A 26,433-nucleotide genomic window follows, 5' to 3' on the forward strand; every position below is an offset into this window, starting at 1 on the left:
GATTCAGGGATGATGTCACAGGGCTCCGGAGATCTTCTTGTATTATGGTTGGCTTAGTGTACCCTAGGTGTTTGTGGTCCTTTGTGTTTGTGTTTCAGTGTGCTTGTAATGGTCAACTACTTTGTACTGTTTCATGATTTGAATGAAAAAATTCTCGAAAAAGTACATATATATATGCAGCGGCAGCACGTGCAGACGGTCTTCAGATTTTATTTTTCCAGCGGAGCCTTGGCTTGTCGTGTCCATCTGAATTTCATATTTAAACCCGATTGATGGTGTTAATTTTTCTTGCCGAACAAGAACTATTTTATTATAGTTCATGATGAGTGGATTTACAATCATGCATTATGCAAGTCGGCAGGCTATTAGGTGGTGTACCCACCCACATTATACAAGGCGATCCTCATAGGATGCCTGATTAGCACAAATCAAAATGTGACAGAGTCCAGTCTATTCTAAATAAAAGCAACAAAACCTCTACTGAGCCCCTTGATCTCTGCTAAGATTGGGGATACTTTCCGATCCCGAGCGAAGGAAAGTGCCTCTTTCCACGTCTGGACTGGAATCCTCAGCCGTGTGGTTCCATCAAGGACTGCGATAGCTTCAGCGAGTAGACGCGACATACTCCTCCCACGGTGATGTTGGCGCGTTAAATTCACCAACCTCGTCTCCGAATATGACCGACGCCAGTCCCGCCTCGGCCTAGATCAGTACTAATGAAAAAAATGAAAATGCCTCTCCGCGCATTGGAGAGACACAAGGCACCGTGGGTTGATTCACCTGATGTGGTGATGAACTCTGGAAAGTCTGTTTTTTCAACCTGAAGAAACTATTTCATCCTGATTTCCTGAAGGTGCTGCTATTTTTTCACTAGGCGCCTTATGTACCTGGAGGAAGGGAATACTACTACGGATGTACAGCAATTATTACTCTCTCTCTCTCTGCCGAGTATGTGATTCTACGGTGTATCTCTACACTGTAACCACGGAATACACGGGAGTGAGTACTACGTCAAAAGAATCAAGACCTTGGAAGTTGGAAGCAAATGAGAATGGGAGGCCATAAATAGTCCAGCAAGCAGGGGCAGCGGCGCCATTTTACTACATCAGCTGCTCCTGCTCGCGCGCGCTTTTCCATGAAGGCACGCACAGAGGGACGAACGAGCGAGCGATTTAAATGCGGTCCGAATTAATTAAGCGCCTCACATGCAGCTGAACCTATCGAGCTCCTCAAGGCCTGAAAACGGCCCATCGCTCTCGGGGGCGTTGCCTCATCGGGCGTGGCATCGCGCGGATACACCACGCCACCACGGTGCCACCATATATACATGCTGCCGCCGCCCGCGATACGTAGAGCAGCCAGTCAGTCAGGCTTAGGCGTCCATATATTTGGTGCAGTACGTCCATTCGGCGCCTTAATCTCGTGACGACACAGACACCAACCTCCTGCACCAAACGCTCGCAACAAGAGAAAGAAAGATCGTTCGTTCGTTCCCGACGAGATTGATCGGCCTGTCTAGTCTAGCTATCAATGTCGTCGCTCCAGAGGTGCCTGCCGTGGCTGATCCTCCTCCTGGTGCTCCGCGGCGGCGGCGGGGGGACGGCGGTGGCGGCGGCGGCGGCCAGGAAGGTGCCGGCGATCATCGTGTTCGGCGACTCCTCGGTGGACACGGGCAACAACAACTTCATCCCGACCATCGCGCGGAGCAACTTCTGGCCCTACGGGCTCGACTTCGCGGACGGCCACCCCACGGGCCGCTTCTCCAACGGCCGCCTCGCCACCGACTTCATCTCCGAGGCCTTCGGCCTGCCCGCCTCCATCCCGGCCTACCTCGACACCACCCTCACCATCGACGACCTCGCCGCGGGCGTCTCCTTCGCGTCCGCCTCCACCGGCCTCGACAACGCCACCGCCGGCATCCTGTCCGTGATCACCATGGCGGAGCAGCTGGACTACTTCAGGGAGTACAAGCTGCGGCTGAAGCTGGCCAAGGGCGACGCGCGCGGCGAGGAGATCATCCGCGAGGCGCTATACATCTGGAGCATCGGCACCAACGACTTCATCGAGAACTACTACAACCTGCCGGAGCGCCGGATGCAGTACACGGCGGCGGAGTACGAGGCGTACCTGCTGGGGCTCGCCGAGTCGTCCATCCGCGCCGTGCACGCGCTCGGCGGCAGGAAGATGGACTTCACGGGGCTCACGCCCATGGGCTGCCTCCCCGCCGAGCGCATGGGCAACCGCGGCGACCCCGGGCAGTGCAACGAGGAGTACAACGCCGTCGCGCGGAGCTTCAACGCCAAGCTGCAGCAGGCCGTCGTCCCCAAGCTCAACAAGGAGCTCCCCGGCCTGCACCTCGTCTACGCCGACACCTACGACGTCCTCGACGCCGTCGTCAGGAAGCCCTCCGACTACGGTACGTGCATAGTACGCGTGGCGTGGCCATGCATGCACAACCAACTCTGGCATGCATGGCCGAGCTGCTCGCTCTCTGCCTAGCCAGCAGAGGTGCACAGAAGTGAGTAGCTAGGGCCTAGGATGCATTCACACTCTTCGATCGTTTCGATTAATGGTGCACAGTGCACAGCACCGCACCACTGCAACGAGAAGCACGGCATGGGCGCCACATGCCTTGTCTCCTGTTGCATGCACCACCTCCTGTTGCATGCACAGTGCGTGGCATCATCATGCACTGAATTAACGTCCGTTCAGACTTTTGCTTCTCTCACTGTACACATTCTTAGACTGCCTTTCACATTTCCGAGTAGTTATGTAGTGACTTTACCTGTCCAAATTTATTTAATTTCTGATGAAGATGATGATCTCGCAGGTTTTGAGAACGCAGAGCGAGGGTGCTGCGGGACGGGGATGTTCGAGGCCGGCTACTTCTGCAGCCTGAGCACCTCGCTGCTATGTACGAACCCCGACAAGTACGTCTTCTTCGACGCCATCCATCCCACGGAGAGGATGTACAATATGCTCGCCGATAAAGTCATGAACACCACGCTTCATGTATTTCTCTGAATTTCAGTTCAGTTTTCTCGCTTGAGAAGACAATATATGGAGGGATGACTGTATATGTTGTGTGTGCGTGTTTATGTTCTATGAAAACGAGACATCATCTTACACTGATCCATGGCGGACGACCATGTGTACATGTAGTACGCAATGGACTGTAAATGAAAACTTTTGCTAGTTTTGTAATGTTATTGTAGAAGACAGCTTTATAATATAAGATGATCCGAGGAAGTGACTGGGAAAATATGACTTTATGTGCCGTGGACGAAGAAAAACAATAGTCGGGTCCATATAAATCGTAGTGAGAGTTTTTGATGTTATGCTGCTGCTCACATCTGATGTACTACCAAACAATTCTCAGACTTTCTCTAAAATAAACAATTCTCAGACTTCAGTCTGGCTTTGGAATATACTACCTCCATTCCTAAATATAAGATGTTTTAAAGATTTCACTATGAACTACTTCCTCCGTTCGGAATTACTTGTCTCGAAAATGGATGTATCTCTAGAACTAAAATACATCTAGATACATCCATTTCGACGACAAGTAATTCCGAACAGAGGGAGTAGTACATACGAAGCAAAATCAGTAAATCTATACTTTAATATGTCTACTTCCAATACAAACAAAACACCTTGAAGGTTCTCTTTCTTTCTTTTGGCAGAATCTCTACTTCCAATAATGTTTTGTTCATACAAAAAAATTCCACACACTATTTATCTAGAGAAACAAGGTGTTTCCTTTCCTTCTTTTGGCAGTTTGTACTCTTTCAAAAACCTCTTACTTCCAACAATTATTTGCTCATATCAACAATTTCGCACACTGCCTAGAGAAATTAGTAGTGCTATCATTATGGTCAATGAATTCTATTTGTTCACACACAAAAATTGATTGCCAATTAATTTTATTTATGAACATAGGACTTACATTTCTGCATAAGGATGTCACGTTTTCTTCTACATCTAGCATAGCATCACCTGCTTAAGCGTACCATCACCCCATTCACTCTGGGTAGTAGCAAAGTTAAGGAGGCCCTGACCGTATCTTCTAATGAGACTTAATGAAGTACCCTAGTTGTTAGGGATGACAGCTCGACTGCTCACGTACAAAAGCAAAAGAAAGAGAAAGCTATCATCATCAAACTCCACAAAGCTTGCCGGGCAGATAGGAATACCAAACCAACAATTTCAGGCCTGCATTCAATAGCCGCCTTCCAAATTCGGTTTAAGTTCAATACACAATATGCCAAGAGAAAGACAGCAAGCAACTATGTGGTACTACATGTTTTTTCTTCATCTGAACACAAGCTGAAGCTACTAAAAATTGGAAAAGAAAAAAAAAGACACGTACCGAAGGGGTTAGGAAGACTCATATATTGTCTACACATCAACCATGCATGGAAATTTCGTAAAAGACAGTTTATTATTCTTACGACTTGAAAACTTTTGGGAAATGTAGCTTGACAAGCATTGGGAGTTCGGAGAGCTCCACCTTAGACCTGCCCAACAGCACAGTTTTCAGCTTCTCATCACAGTTTACAATGTTCCTGTTGGTCGGGTCCTGCAAATCAGAGTAATTTAATGTAAACAACTTGTAGAAATCACATATCCATATGAAAATCTGACAGGGGTGAAACAGGCAAAGCTAACAGGTTTTCTGTTTCTTCTGAAACAAAAATTGCGAGAACAAAGCTATGACCTTAAAATTTTAATTTATCCCTTGCCATTCACCAAGATTCAACCTGGTTTTATAGCTGAGAGAGCCATGAGATTTAATACTCACTCTGTCCAATACCAAAATTTATTTTATGATATTCTGATGGTAATGATTTGGTATTCTAGATGTTGAGAAATTTATTCTGGATGTTGAGTTTACAAGGTTTGACTTCAGAAGGTCTAATACGCACTATATTTTGGGACAGAGGGAGTATATATTACAGCATGACAGAAGAACTCCTTCAAGAATGCAGCAGTGCCGCATCTAGGTTTACAAACAAAATGTCAAACTCAAGATGACTTTATTGGCGATTCTCTAGTGTAAACTGTTCAAAACAGGTACCTAAATGGAAGATGGAGCCACAACTACTTTCTGCAATGTAGCTCAAGTCCAACTGATGGCAATAATGGTGCCACCCAACTAACAGTATCACCGCATGGCCTGGATATATATGGAGAGAGATGATGTCTTCTTCTTCATGTTAGATATGAAGTCAACAAAAACAGAAGCGCCTGCTCAAACCTCAAAGAGAACAATGGACAGTCGGCCTTGAAAAGGATGTGCAGGCCTCAAGGGGAAGCAATACCCATAAAGTAGAAACAACGACAGATCCTCCAACACTGAGCTATAGCTCAGACTTAACACTGCAGGTGGTTCTGATCCAACTAAGCAGCGGCCATTAGCTGAGCTGGTCGTATGAATGTCTTATTCGGCAAATTCCTATCCTAGCTGAGTTGAATCAAATGCGTGAAGTTCACCAGCAACAAGAGAATAACATCTAGCTTGCTGACTAAATGGAAACGGGATTTCAAGGGCAGGTACCAAATCTTCCGTCATAATAGGGACGCTCAACTAATTCCGAGAACTAAACCTAACGTGATTAACTTCCGAGGCGACCAAACAAACAGGTGGGGCTGCCTAGGAAGGATGTACCTGGAGGTTGTTGTTCTTGATGTGTGACCAGACGCCTAGGAAGAAGGAGAGGTGGGACATCTGGGACCGGCCCCCGGCGAACTCCCGCAGCGCCGTCGGCAGGTTAACCAGGTCGACCAGAGCCGCCACCTTCTTAGGGGACTCCACCGCCGCCCGCCGCAGCACCATCTCCCTCTGTCCCCCTTATGAGGTTGATGGTTCACTCGCTGGAAGGGGGAAACGAGAGAGGGAAGGTGGAGACGGCAGCTAGGAGGCGAAGGAGAGAGGTGGATGTACGGCGGGCAGCGAGGTGGCGGGGCAGAGGTGGCTGCGCCGCGCCGGAGAGAGGACGGCGGAGCGTGGCGGCGGCGGCCGGCGAGGCGAGCAAATGAAGATGGGTACCTTCCCCCAGTGACGACGGCTGGATCGAGAGTTGGCACCGATCAGACGGTCCTTGCTCCATTTTTTTTTTCTTTTTTTGCCATTTCTTTAGCAAGACGTAGGTTTAGGGTTCGACCCGCCGAAATTTTGTGCGTGTCTGAAGAGCTACTCACTCTTGGAGAAAAAAGATAACAACTCGATATAATGTAATAAATGGTGTGAAACATTACATGCAAATCACTACCAGGATGACTCTGGACTATACCCGGTCCGAAATAGCTCGACACGGCCTGGCCCACGGGTCGGGCCTGGGCCTAAATTTTGAGCCGGACTAATAGATCAGGCCAGGCTTGGGCCTGACATAGCTGCATTTTTGGAAAGAGACCCAGCCCGAGGCCTGACGGGCTTTTGCACTGATGGACCAGGCTTGGGCCTAAAATCTAGGCCCCGAGGTCAGGTCGGGCCGGGCTTAGACCTAGGTTTCTGTTGTGGGCTTTTATTAAGCTTAGCCCGAAGCCCGGCCTAGCCCGAGTTATGGTCAGGTTGACTCTAGACATTGTACCAGCTTTTTATTATCTTCTATATCGCCTCTAACAAGGTATAGGACCCCGAATGACATGATCTTGCACCACGTCATCCTCTCTCTCTCTCTCTCTCTCTCTCTCTCTCTCTCTCTCTCTCTCTCTCTCTCTCTCTCTCTCTCTCTCTCTCTCTCTCTCTGCTCCACTCTTCGGGCTTTCTTCAATCAGAGGCAGCACATCTAAGTGCAAGTTGTAGTTCGGAAAGTCGGAGATTATACCAAATTGGTTTACAAATAGTATGTAAAATTAGAGGTTCTTTTGCATAACGGTTTGCTGCTGCATTAGCACTCCCGCCTACAAAAACAAAGCTCGAGTCCCTGAAAGTTTCAAACCATTTTCTACATCTCCCAAGAGATATGAAAGTCCATAGACTTCTCACCCATTATTGCTTCCCACATTTTCTTCACATTCTAAGTAATCAGTCTTAAAACTCTCTTTCTATTTCTCTTACCTCAATAACTGCATCCCAACAAGCCAAAAGCTTCAGCACGAGAGGTTCGATTATACCTTCATACGCAACACATCTCGCTAGCATGAAATCACCATCATGGTTCCACACCACCAGTCTCGTCCTCTCCCGCGCATAGAATTTACCGCACCATCGACGTTTAGGTTGGTCAAGTTTGATTCTAAAGGACTACACCAAGCGAGATTAGATCAATATGCACCCTCTCCATTACATGCAGGGGGATCTCCAGTGAGCGAACAATTTCCTCGATGAGTACCAAAGAGTGTTGTAGTTGGTATATCTCCTCGTCGTGGGTATGGTTGTTCAAGCTATGCCATATAGCCCACATAATTGTAATGCATATAGCTGCATCCTTCTTCGGCATCAAACTAGCATCCAGAAATCTTCAGTCCAAGCATTTGGGTGCATCTTGGGTTGCTTGATATTGAAATATGTTGTTGATGCCTCCCAAAATAGGTTTACATGATTAGAAGGCATCAAGCTATATAAAGTTTCATCCTCATGACCACACAACAGGCAGATCACCATCATTTGGATGTGCCTTCGGTGCAACTCACCATAGCTGGGCAGCATATCACTACTAGAAAAACCGCTACTAATGGCGCACCTAATTTGGCCATTAATGACGCATCACTGGTGCGCCATTACTAGCACGTCATTAGTAATTTTTACTAATGGCGCATCAGTGGTGCGCCATTAGTATCTGGTATACTAATGGCGCACCACTGGTGCGCCATTAGTATAGGCCACGGTGCGCCATTAGTATGCCTCCCAGGGGCCATGTATACCCAGGTGCTTTGGCATACTAATGGCGCACTGTCTAGTGATGCGCCATTAGTATGTTTTGTCATACTAATGGCGCACTGTCATGTGATGCGCCATTAGTATGAATATTATATTTTTTTTATTTTTTTTCTGTTTTTTGCACAGGTTACAAAATGTATAATTTGACAAAATATAGACAGCACACATCAACAACAGATTCATCGAATACAATAGAAGATTAGTCTTTGAATACAATTCATCATATTAGTCTCCGAATACAATTCATCATAATAGTCTCCAAATACAATTCATCATATTAGTCTCCGAATTGAAAAGACCGAACAAAGATAGAACATTATATTACAAGTCGACCGCGAGTAGCGAGTTTGTCTTCACATTATAAGTCGATATCGATCATCTAAACTACCATCACATAGAAGAGAGCTGCGGTCATCACGATGAGCATCATCACGATGAAACTCGTCTTCATCCGGTTCCTTCAACGCTCCCTCCCCTCTCCCGCTAGTTAGAATGAGCATCATCAACGCCACTAATGTCCAGCAACCAAGCAACTGAAGCCCAATATTCTAGGTATACTCTCATCAGTTAAGTTCGGCCATGATGACCACTAGGAGTAGCACTGCCATACACAGAAAAATAACATCACAGTAGTGTTTCCATCAATAGAGAAGCCGATCTGTTTTGCCTATTACTACGATTTTATGAGAATGGGCACATGTTGAAATTCTGCAGAGCTTAAACGAATGAATAGCATTAGCAGCCATCATTTGTAGCTTTGAACTAACAATCACGGATCAGAAAAAAAAGGGGATGCATCCCAATCTGCTTAATGAGTTGACCGCAATATGATTTCGCCCTAAAAAGGGATGCACTAGTGAGAGAATAACAGCATTAACAAAAATATGCCCCAGATTCCATTATGCCATGGAAGTTGCAACTCAACCATTGTCCTTACAGTTTTAACAAGAGAAAACTACCAGAGAGTGACAACTATGTGAGTTCGCACTATCAAAATAGAAATTCAGATTCAGTATGATATGATCACACCATGTTCTGGTTTTCAGACTACCACTGAAGAAGATCAAATAACCAATTAAACAATGAACAAATTCACAACCTTCATGTTCAGGCTTGCGATTGAACTAGAAAGAAAAATCAAAAGTTTGTGTAGGCTAACATAGTAAATAGATGAGGAAACTACTGTAGAAACCAACCACAAGCTGGAGAGTAGTTCATAATGGATGAGTTTTGATGAAGAACATCTGTGCAATCAAATGAAATATTTGACCGACTTATTTCTACAGTACCTTTGGAAATGTACAGGAACTAAGGGCATGTGGTTTGTTCACCATACGGTTCATAGACGATATTAGGACATAATACACTGCAGAAGACATGTACCTCACTGTAGCTTGCATAGCACCATTGCAATAGAGAGGTCCTCATAACTTCCTGGTCTTGCAGCAGTTTTTCTAGCTCTTGCTTCCGACTCTCCTATGCTTCAGGACTATACTCAAAGTCATGGATCTGAAATCAAGTGCGAAATAGATGTTAGTGGATGACAAAATAGTTACTAGAATGGTAGGTACCAACTGACAAGATAAATTTTTGCCTAGCTATTAGGAGCTATACCAAAGGCTACATGGAGTACTGCCACCGTGTCAAATTAAGGTTAAATGCAAGCAATGGTTTAAAAGAAAGGATCAGGGCAACAAAGTTACCTGGAAACCTTTCTCACGAGCATGGACCTTAAAGTTGTCAACAACCTTGGCAAATAATGTTACAGTGTAGAGAGCATACTCATTGTCCTCGTAAAGCTTTTTTGATGATCTCGGAACCTATATAAACAATAATTAGCTCAAAGAAAAAAATCAACTGGATATAATCACAAATTAGGACAACTTGAAAGTCCTCATAAGGGCAAAGTAAATAGCACCCGGGTTAACGAGTTCCAAGTCATATATCTGGAGTCTGAAAGATTTCTGTGATTGCAAGTTATCATGATAGCATTAACACCAGAAATGGTGAACCAAATAAACACTCTTGGTTTTAATTGACTAACCACAAATAAAATAGACATTTGCTGAAATGAAGCACGGCATGAAAATAGTTTAAACGATGGTTTATGAGAGACATTATCACTATACAAAGGATTCTGAACTTACCACAAACGTATCAAGTGACTCGTAGCTTGATAACCAATCTTTTTGGGAATACTTTGGCACAATAGAAAGGAGTGTCACTAGATGTTCCGAAGTGACCATATCATCTGGCTTTATGAGGTTGGAAAGGTCACGAACTGCTAAACTGCCATACAAGAAGAACAAATCAATCAGAGTAGGACTCAAGGCGAGCAACAACGTAGCATAATACTAGTACCAAGCATGTCCCTCCCTATAGAGCTAGTCAGGAAGTATGGTGAGACGATTTACCTCCCAGTTTGCTTCCTGTTGATTGCGCCAAGCTGGCTCTTAACATTACCGTATTCAGCAACTCTAACCTGGAAAAGGGCATATTCAGTCCTTCTGTAAATGTAACATCCAACCAAAACACTTATTTGCATCTATGAGCACAAAATGAAATGAAGGTATGCATAAAACCAAGACTGCACTTGGCAGGCAAGATCAACATGGTATTTCAGTTATAATTACAACAATTAATTCCTTTTCCTGACAAAATGTGGCACCAGTTCCCTAGTTTTTTGCATCATGAACATTATGTGGCAATTCAGTGCCAGAAAAAGGGACATAAGACTAAATAAATACTGATGTAACTAGCTGCACAAATAGGTAGCTAGCCGGAACCAAACAGACCCAAGACAAAATAGGAAGTGAGCTACATCCAAATCTACCAATTTAGCGCTGAGGACGGAATGTAACTGTTAAGCAACACTGTCCAAAATACAGTACCCAGCTAGCGTAGCTAATGCAGTGTTAAGTTGCTGCCAATGTTCCAAAATCTTACTGTCATCCATGCGTAATTTGGTCAGTGTGGAAAGGAACTGGACCAAAGAAGAGAGAGAGAGAGAAGCAGAGTTAGTTACCTTCATGTCGTCCTCGATCTTGGCGACCTGGGACTGGATGCTGGCGACGGTCTCCTTGAGCGGGGCATTGACGGGGTACTTGCCCTCGTCCCACACGAACCTGCATCCATCCATCCTCTACAGCGTAAGCAAGCGGTGGTAGGCAGATGAGGAATGTAAGCAGCAGCACTGGGCACAGGCCGAGACGGACCTGGTGAGGTAGCTGTCGACGGGGACGCCGTCGACGGTGAGGGTGCCGGGCTCGACCCCTCCGGCGCGCTCCAGGTCCTCGATCTGCCGGCGGATCTTGTGGGAGACGCCCTCGATGAAGATGTTGGACTGCAGCCAGAGGCCGGATCAGGCCGGGGCCAAGAAGAGGGGTGGGGGCAAGATCGGGATGGAAAGCAGGTACCTTGACGAGGTCGTCGCTGAGGGCGAGCAGGGAGTCGAGCGTGCCGGGGCGGAGATCCGGGACGGTGAACTGCGCGCGGAGGCCAGGGGAGTCGAGTCAGTCAGGGGCAGGACGATTGAAGGGCGGCGGCGGAGGAGGAGGAGGAGGGGATGGGTTCGTACTTAAGAATCCGTTTTTTTTTCTAACAAGTGCACGCCCGCTCCACGAGCGTGACCCGGCATTTTTGTTCTAAGGAATAAAAAAACAACATTAGTAGCGCACTTTCTGACAGGTGCGCCATTACTAGTTACAACTAGTAATGGCGCACTTTCTATGGATGCGCCATTAGTATGTTTGGACAGGCGCACTAGTTCAAAAAAAATTGATACTAATGGCGCACCATGGGCCAGGTGCGCCATTAGTAGTTTCAACACTAATGGCGCATCAGAAGGTGGTGCGCCATTAGTATATACTAATGGCGCACCACTTGTCTGGTGCGCCATTAGTGCCAATCCCATCTATAGCCCTTTTTCTAGTAGTGTATTGTTCACCAGAGGCCACCAAACACACCTAGATTTTGGGAAGCACCTAAAGCCTTCCACGTATGCTTTTTCCCTCGAGAACTATCAGTAGCAACACTCTTGCTACATCTCTTGTCAATGATTTATCGGTAGGCCGATTTCACCACAAAAATCCCTGAGCTCTCCCATGCCCATGCCCTGTTAGAATAAATCTGAGCCATACCGTCGATTATTCAAGGACCAAGCAACCACACGAGCACGACACCGACACATGCCGCCGAGGAGCAGCTTGACGTAAAGACGTTACGGACAGGGCTGCTGCATGCATGGTGTACAAGGAGGCCTCACGTAGTAAGGCAGATGGCCTGAAGCTGCTCGTGTGATGGTACTAACTTGTGCAAATCCAAGGATACCGCGAGATTTGTTTGTGGAAAAAAAGGTGCAGTTTTTTGTGCGTGCATGGAGGAGCTATTAGTGGACCAAGACAAGAGAAGGGAATTGTGTGGAGGGATCACTCGGTCTGGTTTTGCATGAAAATTTCTCTTGTGGGTCATGTTTGCTAAGAGTGCTTGGTGCGTGTACGTTAAGGACGGCAACACGCGCATAAGGCTTGGAGGAGCTTGAAGTGCGGCGTGGCAGGATCATGCATACACAGGGCGTCAAGACATGCACATATGTGCAAGTGGTCATGGTGCAGGGTGGAGCATGGTTGCAGTCAGATATGTTCGGCTTGGTCAGACTTATCGGTTTGACGGATCGACGCAAGTTAGTTGTCACAGAAGAAGGTGTTGGATCGGCGACGATGACATAGGAGTGTGATGCTGATGGTGACCAACTTCTGGGCGTGGAAACACGTGGCGCAGGCCCGAGGCTTGTGTGGCTTCGACAAGACTATGGCGCGGGGTTGATTCAAGATGGTGCACATGAGAGTTTGGAGTCGACGGGGCGCAAGGGTGGACTGATCATCTACCATGGAGTCATGTTGAAGGTGGAGCTGGATTGAGGGGCTACGGTGTAAGGATCCAGAGAATCGAAGCCTATTCAGCGGGAAAAGCAAGGGACACGTAATTTGGACTGGAGCCCAATGGTCTGATGAAAGCGTGAAACTTGTCATCGGTCGGTGATGATCGGTGGTACTCTGCAGTGGGGGTTGAGTGATGTGGGTTCGCGACCCTTGAGACTCGACCGGGACAGCGGAGGCTCGACGCGGTAATAGCGCCGAGGCGTGCAGTATGCACGGGACATGAAGACGGGCCAGGGCTCTGGTGGTCATACATATGGTGAGACAGCTGTGAATTTGACTCTAGTTGACTACAAGCAATGGTGAAATTCCTTCAAGTTTCAGACAGGCGGTCAAGAAAGGAGCGGTGATGTTGAGTTCAGATAACTCTTATATGTGACAACCAGTATGTGAGTTGTTCACTTTCACGCAGGTCAGTGATCGGTCTGTGATGGCGTTGGACTGATACTCTAGAAGTTGGGAGCACAAACTAGAGTAATAAGGAACTTAATTTTGCTCGAGTGTTGACCGTGGTCAAGAAAAGAAGGGACTACAAGTTGCAGGTGGAGTCACATGGAGTTTTTGGAGTAGCAGCGGTGCTCATGGGATAAGCTCAAGTCCAATGTACATGAAAGTTTGACGCATGAACGAACTCAAGGTGGTGGAGAATATTCGCCAAGGTGGAGTTTGTTAGAGTTGTGTCGAATATAGTGTACAAGGTAGGTTACAGTTGGACTCTGAGTTGTATTGTGTTTACATAGGATATGAAGTCGTGTCCTAGTAGGACACTTGTATCCTAGGCCTCTCATATATAGCGGGGTAGACACACGATGTAACATATGCCAACATAATAGCACCGGAACGCAGGGGAAGCCGGCGGCATGTGCCTGTATCCAGGGCGACCGGGTGCGGTATTGTGACGGTGTCATGGGGAGGAGCGTCCATAGTCAGGCCCCGGGGATGTAGCCATATCGGTGAACCTCGTTAACAAATCTCGGTATCGTGCTCATGTGATTGCTTGATTCTCGGATGATCAACGGTGGCCTCGGATTTATTCTAACAAGCCCAACATCCTTCCCAGTCAATCTTGGGTGTGGCATAGCCAATATAGCATTTGCGTCGGGTGGGTAAAAAAAATTGTTGAACGAGCTGACTATCCCATGCACCCGATGCTTGATCAATCAGGTCACACCAACTGAATTGGAGTCTATCAACCTCTCGAGAGGTCACATAGTCTTTGCCCCCCTCCCCCCTCCAGTTTTCGTGCCACATTTGTATCGTCCTCCCATTTCCGACGCGTCTAATTAAACCCATAGCCCCACCACGTAGGCAAGGCTTCAGTTGGGCACCCCGGCATAAGGAAATCTCCGTCAAGATAGTATCTTTCTTTAAAAACCCTAACACATAGTGTATGAGGATTCTCGTGTAATCTCGAATCTTGCTTGGCAGGCATGGCGTTATTAAAGATTTGCATGTCCCTGAAGACTGACCCTCCTTTTGACTTAGAGATAGCCATTTTCTCCCAATTTTGCCAATGCATTCCTCTCTTGTACAATGACTCAACCCACCAGTACTATGATTTGGTCGTTGTAATTTTCTTACACAAATCTTTTGTGAGTTTGAAACAACTCATAGAATAGAATAGGACAGAAGTGCTTGAACGTTTGGACCACAGACTTGAGAACTTTAGCTGCACATAATGACATCAATTTTCACACCACCCTTGCACCTTCGCCCACCATCGCTCACTAAGGCCTTGTACAACGCAAGGTGTTTAAGGGAGGTGCTTAGAGAAATAAACCAGGTTTTTCTTAAGCACCGGTGCTTATTTGTACAGGATAGACGCTTAACTAAGCGTCTCTTCTGTAGAAATAGGCACAGGTACTTCAAAAAAACTCGGTTTATTTTTCTAAGCACCTTCCTAAGCATCTCGAAGCACCGGTGCTTATTTGTACAGAATAGACGCTTAACTAAGCGTCTCTTCTGTAGAAATAGGCACAGATGCTTAAAAAAAACTCGGTTTATTTTTTAAGCACCCTCCTAAGCATCTCTCATTGTACAAGGCCTAATATGTTCAAATTGTTGTTCAGTGATATCTCTCTTATAAATTATGTATTTCATAAACTAATAGCTACCACCTTGATTTATTTTGCAAATATGTTCTGCTGTTTTGCAGGTTGAATCAAGAAAAATATAGGTTTACGAGAAAAAAAAAACACCAAATGGAATACGTTGCCCGTTGTAACGAACTGTGCAAGTCCAAAACTCAACCCACCCCTACAATGCGCCTAGACTCAAACAATGCAGCAATAATAACTTAACAATGACAAAAAAATTAATAATGAAGGCCAAATATTCCGAGTATGACTAATAGGCCGAAGCAAGAAAAACAAAAGTAGAAAGACAATAGCATACTGAAGACTCATTCGAAATCTGGAAGGGTGCAAGTATGAATGAGGCAGGGAGACTAAGTACATCAATTCAACCTGCAATGTTTCATTGGCTCAAATAATCACTAAACCGCTGAAAAACTGAAACCCCAAATAAAATGCTGCGGCATACTCTGTCACTTCATCGCAATTCCTATACATGAACACAGGTTATACAACAATACATGTTCGGACCACAATGCCGATAGACTATCATTCGTCCTTGCAAGATTGTATGGCACCCCAACATCAAATTTATTACACTGCATCTTGTTTATATCTAAGCGCACTTGAAATGTTGTATACTAGACCTACTAGTATCACTATATTTATTGATCAGGACACTGTGGCTGATTGACCCTCAAAACTTCTCTATAGTCTTGATTGTGTTCCTCCAGCAACAACAATTGTTTCAGCTGTAATGAAGGATGCATCGTCGGATGCCAGGAAAGCGGCGGCTGAAGCCATGTCTTCCACGCTACCCAATCTCTTAATTATGCTCCTCTCGATAAGTTCATTTCTCTGTAGAATTATCTGGTTAGGTACATATACATGCATGGAAGAAAACATACATTCAATTTACTTGGTGGTACAGCTACAGCTATTCAGACAACAATATTGTTTGGAAATAGCTTGAATTCGTAAGAACCTAGTTTATGACTGAGAAGAGCAGTGCCATGTGTAAGATGACAAAAGCACTGGGATAACAGTGAACATCAAAGAAATTAAGAATCTAGAAGAACCTGGCCATTTAAAATCTAAGCAGTCTTAGAATTTTATCCAGTCAGACATCATTGCAGAAAGAACTACCGAAATACCAAGATGGACAATATCAAATTGATATTGCTAGATTTGTCATAAAATATAAAATATATTTTTATATTGTATTTGTTTGAAACATCATTTTTTAAAAGATCAACTTGTTATCGTACTAGAAAGACCAACTGAATGCAAGGTATGAGTGAGTACTTAAAGTAAAATAAAAATAATGAATTTCTGGCAGATTGAAAGAAAAACAATGCATTAGCTAATTGAAATCGCCATATTAATAATCATATTGACTATGGCATATATAGTTACAATTGCCATCCATGAATATGTAACACATCTGATAACTAACTACCCATGATTGAGAAAGTACAAAGATCAATTTAATAACACTAATCTTTTGAAGTGGGAGATTGTGGTAAAAGTCTCACACTGGTCGAGGGTCCTTAAACTCTCAAGATAGCTTTTTGGTATGAGAAGACCCACTACAACCATACACTGTTTCTACTTTCTGCCCATTGGATTGGTTCTCCAACTTCCCGTGATGTGTCAATGACTCGATGGCAGACCATAATAAAGCCTGCTAATTATACGATGATAAGTGAGCAAGGAACGGGTCATTGCATCATAGCCGGTCCGAAGCCCAGGTAAAGGAGGGTCATGATCAAACCAATGTCAAAACTCAACCACCCTTACGGAGATGAAACCCAGAAGTACATTGTTGGGGCATAACCATCTTAGCAACGAGCCATATTGGAACCCAAGTGTGCTGTTAAATGGGCAAGCCCCCCCTCCCCCCGTTGATGGGCCGTATCTTGATTTTGATCTGGTGATAAGCGAGCATGGACCGGGTCGTCGCATACTTAGTGCCGTGCTACATCAACGCCAAGGGTCTTCGCATTTGACTCAACGAATGCGAAGGGTAAGGAAGCTAGCCGAGCCTAGTAGGACCTGCATAGGTAGCTAGAACGTAGGGTCCCTGACTAGTAAGCTATGGGAGTTAGTTGGTACAGCCGTGAGGAGAGGTATTGATATCCTGTGCGTTCAAGAAACCAAATGGAAGGGACAAAAGGCGAAGGAGGTGAAGGGTACCGGCTTCAAGCTATGGTACATGGGGACAACTACAAACATAAATGGAGTAGGTATCTTTGATCAAAAAGAGCTTCAAGTATGGAGTGGTAGATGCCAAGAGACAAGGGGACCGGATTATCCTGGTCAAACTGGTTGTTGGGGACTTAGTGCTCAATGTTATCAACTCATATGCCCCACAAGTGGGCCATAATGAGAACACCAAGAGGGAGTTTAGGAAGGCCTGGAGGACATAGTTAGGAGTGTACCTATTGGCTAGAAGCTCTTCATCGGAGGAGACCTCAATGGCCACGTGGATACATCTAACACAAGTTTTGAAGGAGTGCATGGGGGCCTTGGTTATGGCAGTAGGAATCAAGAAGGATAGGGTGTCTTAAGCTTCGCTTTAGCCTACGACATGATCATAGCTAACACCCTCTTTAGAAAGAGAGATCCCATCTAGTGACTTCTAGTGGCGGTCAACGCTCTAGCCAGATTGATTTCATCCTCTCGAGAAGAGAAGCCAGGTGTACTTTCCTAGATTGTAAGGTGATACCTGGAGAGAGTGTTGTTTCTCAACATAAGCTTGTGGTGGCTGACTTTCCCTTTTAAATTCGTGTCCAGTGGGATAAGCGAGCCAAAGTCGCTAGAACGAAATGGTGGAAGCTCAAGGCGGAGGCAACTCAAGCTTTCAAGGAAAGGGTCATTAAGGAGGGCCTTTCAGAGGAAGGAGTGATGCAAGCAATATGTGGATGAAGATGGCGACTTGCGTTCGTAAGGTGGCTTTAGAGGAGTTTGGGGTGGCCAAGGGAAGTAGAAGCAAAGCTAAAGATACCTGGTGGTGGAAAGATGATGTCCAAAAGGCTATTAAGGACAAGAAAGATTGTTTTATACGCATATACCTGGATAGGAGTGCGGACAACATAGAGAAGTACAAGGTGGCAAAGAAGACGACATAGAGAAGTACAAGGCCAAGGTAGATTTATAAGATGGCCAAGATCGAGAGAGGAAGTCAAGGGGTATCAACCAAGTCAAATGCATACGGTGTAGATCGGCTTCTGGTGAAGAACGAGGAGAGCAAGCATAGATGGGAAGAGTACTTCCACAAGCTGTTCAATGGAGATAATGAGAGCTCTACCATTGAGTTGGACGACTCCTTTGATGATACCTGAAAGTGCATGTAGCCCCTAAGTGTGGTTTTGGTAATTAATGACAATCTCTATGGACTAATGCTTTCATGGAGATATATTTGAAGGAATATTCCATAGGTGGTACCTTAAGGAATAAGGATATTGGATGGATTCAAGGATGATTGCCATAAAGATGAAGATATGCTCTAAGCTTTGGTATTGAATGACAATTCATATGGAGCATCAAGTGCATTGTATCCTGCATGAAGAACTGTTCCATAGTGATGCATGAAGCATATTGGGTTGATTTGGGAAGAGTTCCATCAAAAGACTCACGTAGAGATCATCATGGTATCCCTCTCTGCTTACCTCGTGCCAAGGGAAATCTCTCCAGACACATCGTCTGCATGGGCCTCCTGACCTCCGTGCACACGAGGTCGTGTTAGACTCTCTAGATGCCCCATGCGCATGGGGTCCCTGGCCCCATGCCCATGGCCAGGGCCTAGGGTTTTTACTCTTGGGGTCTCATGTCCAGTGAGGTTACTAGTTGGTCTTTGGAGATATCTATTGAAGCCATCAAGATCGATCTCAATGCGTAACCAAATATGATCAAGCTGGAGTTCATTGGAGGATATGAAAGGTTGACATATTTGAGCTTATAAGGATCAAGGACTTTAGAGAAATATTTAAGGAAGAATTCAAGTTATGGTTATAAGACAAGAACATGTTGAGTTTGTGTGTTGGGTTTTGGTTGATCAAGTCTTCAAGCAAGCTAATAGAGTGAATAACTCATTGTGCCTCTGAAGAGATTGTGATGGAGCATTTAGAAGAGCAAGTGATGACCAGTATGATGTTCATGGTGAAACTTGATATGGCAATGAAGTGAAATAAAAAGTTCATTGCGGCTTTTAAAAACTGAGATGGAACATGAATAAAGATGTTAGTTGACCAAGATGAAGCTAGAAGATTGTATACTAGATGGTCAATACACAAGCGCAACCAATGTACCGCATGGCATCTAGTGATCTAGTGGTATGGTAAGTAATTGTGAATTGCGCTTTGTGAACAATCGCATGCTATATGCTTGTTATGTCTATGCGGATTAGGTGTTTCTCATGGGCTTGCGTCAAAAGAAAGATTTCAAGTAGCCTATGTAAGGATGACATCAAGTGGTGATGGTTATTGAGAAGTGCAAGTGCAAAATGAGCGACATCAAGTGGTGATGGTCATTGAGAGGTGCAAGTGAAAGATGAGCATATGGAGATTACATGCTTTGAAGCTTGCGGTCCACCTCGTGATAATGTACATGTGAAGATGTGCTTAAGTGAAGGCTTCCCACACTGCAATCGGGGGAAGCAATTTGAGTATCTTCACCAAGTGATTGTGGTCAAGAAAAGGATTTCAACTTGAGGCAAGCATTAACGTCCTTATCAAGCTGAAGCCGAATGCGCAAGGCAAAGGTATAACTTAGCCAGGTTTCCCTAGTTTTACCTGTCTCATGGTGCTTGGTGGGAGACCGGATTATATGTTTGATAGCCGTACTATCAAGAGGGACTTTTGGGCGAGTAGCTTGATCACGTCATATGTAGAGGGCTCAAACCTTCACATTTTTGCATCATTATTTATTTCTAATCTTGGGTGGTTCTCTATCTGTGGACCTTGGGCTTGTCCATAGCTTTAAAACAAGCCCAAGATCATCAAAATCAGAGTTTGTATGACAAAGTTATGCATGTTTAGGTTTCTGTTGCAGGCTGTTTCTGGGTAGGCCATGCGCACGGGGTCTCTCGTGCCCGCGGGGCCCCATGGTCAGGGGTGTCCAGAGAAGGTCTGTTTGAGCCAAACAGCTAGTTTGGGGGAGTTGGCTATTTACGGGCTCGTCTTCCCCACCGGTTTGGGTGCCATTCATACATGTTTTTTACCACTCTTTTGAACCACAAATCACCTCCCCCAAACCCCTATCTCCCCTCTATGTGAAGGGGGGTTTGTGGATGGCTCTTGGAGCCATTTGTTGATCTCCTCCATTGATTCCCCTCTATCTCCTACTTTCTTGAGTTGCATCTTGTGAGACTGAGAGAGTGAGTTGAGCATATGTTGCTTGACCTAGCTTTGCATTTGTTGAACTGGTTTGAGCTCCCCCATATGGTGTTCCAATTAAAATAGGACTACACCAAGGGTCAACTTTGAGCGCTTATCTTTTTGCTTTGGTGATGATGAGGTCACAATATACAAGGAAATATCCCATGGTGTATACTCTTTGAGGATGATGCGGTGCTAGTCGACGATAGTCTGACGGGGGTTAATATAAAGTAAAGAGCCGTAGAAACAGACTTTGGAATCGAAAGGTTTTAGGATTAGTAGAACTGAAATTGAGTACATGAGATGCCATTTTAGGCTTAGTAGAATTAAAACTGAATACATGAGATGCGGTTTCAATACTACTAGGCATGAGGAGGAGGTTAGCTTTGATGGGCAGATGGTACCTCAGAAGGCAACCTTTCGACATTTGGAGCCAATGTTGTAGAGGGATGGTGATATCGATGAAGATGTGAGCCATCAAATCAAAGCTGGATGGATAAAGTGGCGGCAAGCTTCTGGTGTCCTCTGTGACAAGAGGGTGCGAGAAAGGCTAAAAGGCAGGTTCTATAGGATAGCGATTCGACATGCGATGTTGTATGGCACTGAATGTTGGCCAACTAAAAGGCGACATGTCCAGCAGTTCGGTGTAGCAGAGATGCACATGTTGAGATGGATATGTGGCCACATAAGAAAGGATTGGGTCTGAAATGATGATATACGTGTTAGAGTTGGGGTAGCACCGATTGGAGATAAGCTTGTGCAACAACGTTTGAGATGATTTGGACATGAAACCTACAGCATGCTAATTATATTTCTGTATAAAATGAGTTGTGTTTTTTAATCTCTTGTTCATTCTGTGTCTTAACTGTACCATTTTTCTGAGTGCTCCCTTGCTGTCAGAGATTTGACAGAGGTCATTCCATGTGTAAAGTAAAAATAGTGCCTTCACGTTTTTCAACAGTAATGTTAGTTATAATGTTATCCCATATTGGCAATAGTGCTGCACAATTTGAACATTTTTCAAATATAAAGTTCATCTACTTTCTTGTTCGTAAAAAATAATTGCAGTATAGTTGGGAAACATAACAATTCATGAGAAAATCAGTGTATTTATATGTGCAGGCTTTTGCTTTCTATGTATAAGCTTGTGTCAGCAGTACAAGGCAGCAAATGTGTGGCTAGTACTGAATCTTATTCATCAAGAAACTTTCAAAATGTACAATTGCCCTCTTGATTCACTTTTACTTGTAAGTGATGTAGGGTCTTGCCTCTTTGTTATGAGTATGACCAATCAGATATACCAAAATATACAAGAAAAGGAGCATGATGGATATCAGAAATTACTCACAATGGTCTCATTAGTTGTGAGGAAACCAGCAAAACGTGTAGGAACAAACCCAGGAGCTATACAGTTAACACGGGTATTTGGGCCCATCTCAGTAGCAAGAGCCTGGACAAGGATACATATATGGACAGAGTCAGTGGAGAAAATTCCTCTTCAGGTGTAAAACAATGTATATCCTGACAGTTTAAGGGGAAAAACATATGTGCACTTATGGGTGACTGCATACGAACTTGAAAGTCACACTTATGCACCCTACAACAAATATCAAAAAAATGATGTGCAGCAAGCGCACATGCAAAAAGAAGTGCACAAATATTATCTTATGTGCATGGGTAAAAAAAACAGAAAATTGTGCTACTTATTATTAGTCTTATTTTTTTGTATGTGCGCACTTTTTGCAAGTGCACATGTTTTACTTGCTGCACATAATTTTTCTCAGATTTTTTTTAAGATGCACAACTAGGAAATTCAAGATCATGTGCACACATGCATAAGTTGTCACATGTACATAAAATCCACAATTAACAATAAAATATGGTCACAAAGTTACAACATGAATACCCAGTGATGGGAATAAACCGCCTTGTAATACAACTTCAGCTGTCATGAAACTTTACAATGTTCTGTTAGATGGCATCTGGTACTCTAAACTGTAGACGTGCAATATCTGACCATATGTGTGAATGCAAGATTCATCATGCTAATCTATTAAACTCTATCGAGCTTGTGCATCAGTGCACATATTCGTAAACACTAAATTACAGTTAGGCGTTTGCCAGATGTGAATCACTGAATCTGATTAATTGTGCACTTGACACACTTTTTGGATTTTCGGTCTGCGGTTGGTTGGGCCAAAGAATGAGAGTCAGCTTCCTTAAGTCCAAAAGTATAGCTCAATTCATAAGCATGTCTGTAGTGTGTAAGGATTTGGAGGGAACCTAGAATCGAACTCGAAAACATTCTCAAGGTGATAAGTGACGACATCCAATCACTTATTTATAGCCACAAAATTCCAGTTCCCGGGCTTTCAAAGTGTAAATTTTATGAACTTGTTATTACAAGATAATTTTGCTTAATTTGTAGGAGCATCGCCCCACCCTGTCAGTGGTAGCTTTGCTTTCTGAAGACGAAGTGGCACCACATACAAGCAGCATGTCTCATGTGATGAGATAAATTTCATATAAAATTGTGGATTACCTATATATATGCTCTCCCCTGAAGCAAGTCCATCAATTAACTTGCCTAGGACAAATATATTCCTATATACAATATATTTATCAAGATAAATAGTCCTTCCATTTCGCTATATCTATCCATGAAAGCAAAAGTCATCATCAAAACGTCTGTCCATTCAGCGAACCAAGAGCAGTTCTTACAACGCTTCTACTCTCCACCCCTACTTAAATGCTTTGAAGAGGTTAGGTCATAGGTGGTTCCGGTATGGTCTTTCAATAAGTTATTAAGAAGTCATTTCTCAGTAAGTCGATGCTTCCATGGTCTATGCAAAAACGTCTTACATTAAGTTACAGAGGGAGTATATCGAAATGAAGTGAGTATTAACCACACTAACACACAATTCTTTACAATTTTGATATGAATTAATACGCGTGCACTAGCACAACAATCACAAAGGATTAGCATATACCTTCGTGAGACCAAAAAGGGCAGTCTTTGTAACACCATACATCGTTAAAGCTGCATCAGGATTATAGCCAGCAATTGAAGAAATTAGTATCACAGATGATCCCTTCCTCAAATGTGGTGCGGCGTCCTAACATAAGGAAAATGGGAAGTGATTACTTGTGAGACAGTTATTTATAGAACATGTAAATAGGATTTAGAATGCAGCATTAATTCACCTGAAGTAGAAGAATAGAAGCTTTGACATTAATGTCCCATAGCTTGTCAAGAACTGACTCTTTCATCTCTAGTATGCTATCCACAGAAGGATTTGCAGCGGCATTGGAGACAACAATATCAATATGTCCGAAATTCTGCAGTAACATAATTAATTTTTTGTCATGGACTTTTTGCAGGATCGCCCTGATGTTGATGCTAAGAAAAGACATAAATGGCAAGGGCGAGAGATGGAAATGAGACTGCTTTATTTTGATCTTCAGACCCTGTGGGGTTGTGTCACAAGCTGGTGCTGTGATTCAGGTCGCTATCTGTAGATCCGTGTCACATGCTGGTAACGTGATTCAGGTCAATATCTGTGGGGATGTGTCAATTTATAAAGCCTTCTACTGTAATGGTATTGCATATCAAATGAGAGTACAAATATCCGCTCCCCAATTCTTATTTCTTCTTTCTTCTTCCCCAAACTAACTCTCTTATATCCAAAAATCCATGTTCTATCCACCTAAAAAATTCCCCATTCTATCTCCAGGGACATTACAACTTGTTTACTACCACAATCATTTCAATACTACCTGGCTGCAATAATCATAAGTATACATGCAGATGCAGTAAAGTATTTCAGATATGAGCACAAACTATCAGCTCATAATTGTGGTAAGATACAAAAAAAAAAAAAACAGTTCAGATGCACCCAAAATGAAATGCTAACCATGAACTCTTCCTACATCATTAGGCGCAGAGAAAATAAGTAGGACTAAGCAGCAACAAAAATAATGCAGTGACCGCCATAGTTGTGGATACACATGTACTGCTCTCCAAATGAGAGCTCTGGTTTCAAAAGAAAACAGTTTTATTCAGAATGGATACTGGTACAGCGCGACAGCCATATTGCGCAACACCCACTGGTCCTTCCATGTTAACCACGTCTCCATCACAAACGCAAACACATGGCCGCAACATGCAATCAAACGGCCAGCAGCGTGTCCCACTTCAAGCCTCCAAGCTGAACATTCGCGCCCTACTGGCCCTCTTTGTTTCAACTTCAGTTGGCTACGAATCACCTGTGGATTTGCTTCACTGAAGTACACTTGGACGTGCTTCAGGCAATTACACTGAAAATGGCCTGAATCCAGCTCCAGCTTCACTGGCAAGCTGATTCCAAATAGCTGTTTGTTTCAGCTTCTGGTTTTTCCTAGGAGAATCTGCTGCCTAATATTGAAACAAACAGGGTCGCAGAATAGCAGTTTCGCCCTCTCCTATTTTGTCTAACAGCCAACAAGAATGGTATGCAGAATTCTGGGAACAACTCACAGTCTGGTAAACCAACACCTCACCCGGGCCGAAAATTCCACTGTAGAGTGCCGATCTATTTAAAACTGCAGCTCCTATGTAACGAATCTGACAACGTTGTAACCCAAGAGCCCCAGGCCCCAGCACTGTCGAACGGAATCTCCTCGCCCCACCACCGAACTAAGAATAGATAGCCTAAATCTCACCTTGACGGCCGTGTCAACAAGGTGCTTGCGCTGCTCGGCGTTGGAGACGTGGCAGACGGCCCCGACCACGGTGATCCCCTTTGCCCTGAGGCCCTCCACCGCATCGTCCACGTTTTTCTGCAGCGCCAAGAAATGACTCGATCAGAGAAAGAAAACCACGCGGCCGACGCAATCGAGAGCCCAGGAGGGGAGCGTGGCTGGACCTGCTTGCGGGAGGAGATGACGACCGCGGCGCCCTCCCGGCCGAGGCGCTCGGCGATGGCGAGGCCGATGCCCTGCGTGGAAGCCGTCACGACGGCCACCTTCCCCTCCAGACGCCGGCACTTGACATCCATCGCCGGCCTCGCCGTGTTCCCTTTGCTACGCGCCGCTGTCTTGTCCCGATGGAAGCGTGCGTTTATGTGAGAGACGCGGCGATGCCGGATATCCGCTTCGACCGGCGACCCTAGTGCGCTCGCTTATCTGGACACTGGAGCGTGGGCCCGGGTAACAACTACTCCCTCCTTCCATATATATAGGGCCTAATGCGGTTTTCGAGGCTAACTTTGACCAAATGTTAGAGCAATAATATATGACATGCAACTTACACAAAGCACATCATCAAATTCGTATGTGAAAGGAGCTCTCAATGATATAATTTTCACATTATGCATGTCATGTAGTATTAATTTTATCAATAGTCAAAGGCGGTCTTGAAAAACGCATTAGGCCCTATATAGATGGAAGGAGGGAGTAGCAAACTGTCTGTCGCCAACAATTTTCATGTGTGAGTAATGCTGACAGTGAGAAAAATAATAAAATAACGAGAATGCTAAATTTCTGCGGACCGGCAGTTTGCAACAGATCCGAACGATCTGGATCTCGTTCATTACGGATCGAACGGTAGTTAACACCAGCTTCGAAGCGAGAAAAAGAAAGGGACGTGGATGAGTATCGAACCCGCGACGCCCTGTACGCACACCTCCGCACTAACCATTTCACCTAGATTTTGTCTTTGTTAAAACTGCGAACACTTTGAATTTAATGCGCAGTGGATCTTTGTTTGAGATTAAAAATCTGAATAAGTTGCTAATTTGATGGCGCATTTAGTGGAAAGATTTCCTGAAACGTTGATGTCCGTGATTTTCTCTCTGGATTGGATCCATCATGATTTTTTCTGTGCGCTAGATCTATTGGTAGACCCTATATACACGGATTTTTTAGTCAAATTGATGCTGAATATGGGATTCGAACCCACACCAAGCAGCTGACGTGAAACACTTACTAACCAGCTCAATTAGACTATTTTTTATTTTTTTGAAATTGTCAATTAGACTAATTGTTGTGTAAAAGGAAGCACGTCGCACCCTTTTGACCATTCCACGATGTTTTCTTTTTCTCTTTTCTTTGAGGAATCTCCATCACGCTCTCGTCCCCCTATTTCTTTCTTATTCTTATCGACAAATCTAATTTCCTGCCGACTG

At 44.5% G+C, this 26,433-nt stretch overlaps 3 protein-coding genes and 1 pseudogene across 4 annotated transcripts; 1 reads left to right on the plus strand and 3 right to left on the minus strand.

Moving 5' to 3' along the window:
- Window positions 1–1,331: 1,331 nt before the first annotated feature.
- On the plus strand, window positions 1,332–3,262 carry LOC123111515 (GDSL esterase/lipase At2g04570). Its single transcript, XM_044532323.1, has 2 exons — window positions 1,332–2,416; window positions 2,831–3,262. Exons 1-2 carry the CDS (start codon window positions 1,531–1,533, stop codon window positions 3,022–3,024), a joined length of 1,080 nt encoding a protein of 359 aa, XP_044388258.1. The 5' UTR covers window positions 1,332–1,530; the 3' UTR covers window positions 3,025–3,262.
- A 924-nt stretch (window positions 3,263–4,186) lies between these two features.
- LOC123111516 (uncharacterized) lies at window positions 4,187–6,154 on the minus strand. The gene is made up of 2 exons (XM_044532324.1): window positions 5,669–6,154; window positions 4,187–4,579 (listed from the first exon to the last, which is right to left on the minus strand). The coding sequence occupies exons 1-2, from the start codon at window positions 5,834–5,836 to the stop codon at window positions 4,448–4,450; spliced, it is 300 nt and encodes a 99-aa protein (XP_044388259.1). The 5' UTR covers window positions 5,837–6,154; the 3' UTR covers window positions 4,187–4,447.
- A 2,601-nt stretch (window positions 6,155–8,755) lies between these two features.
- On the minus strand, window positions 8,756–11,492 carry LOC123111517 (V-type proton ATPase subunit C-like; annotated as a pseudogene). Its single transcript, XR_006454520.1, has 7 exons — window positions 11,299–11,492; window positions 11,098–11,225; window positions 10,908–11,007; window positions 10,297–10,364; window positions 10,030–10,171; window positions 9,586–9,702; window positions 8,756–9,391 (listed from the first exon to the last, which is right to left on the minus strand). The product of XR_006454520.1 is annotated as a V-type proton ATPase subunit C-like (transcript).
- Window positions 11,493–15,274: 3,782 nt separating this feature from the next.
- Window positions 15,275–25,460, minus strand: LOC123111518 (tropinone reductase-like 3). Its single transcript, XM_044532325.1, has 6 exons — window positions 25,174–25,460; window positions 24,971–25,087; window positions 23,474–23,608; window positions 23,260–23,385; window positions 21,618–21,719; window positions 15,275–15,749 (listed from the first exon to the last, which is right to left on the minus strand). The coding sequence occupies exons 1-6, from the start codon at window positions 25,303–25,305 to the stop codon at window positions 15,600–15,602; spliced, it is 762 nt and encodes a 253-aa protein (XP_044388260.1). The 5' UTR covers window positions 25,306–25,460; the 3' UTR covers window positions 15,275–15,599.
- Between the last annotated feature and the right edge of the window lie 973 nt (window positions 25,461–26,433).

The sequence above is a fragment of the Triticum aestivum genome, chromosome 5B, assembly GCF_018294505.1.
Source record: "Triticum aestivum cultivar Chinese Spring chromosome 5B, IWGSC CS RefSeq v2.1, whole genome shotgun sequence".
NCBI classification, from domain to species: Eukaryota; Viridiplantae; Streptophyta; class Magnoliopsida; order Poales; family Poaceae; genus Triticum; species Triticum aestivum.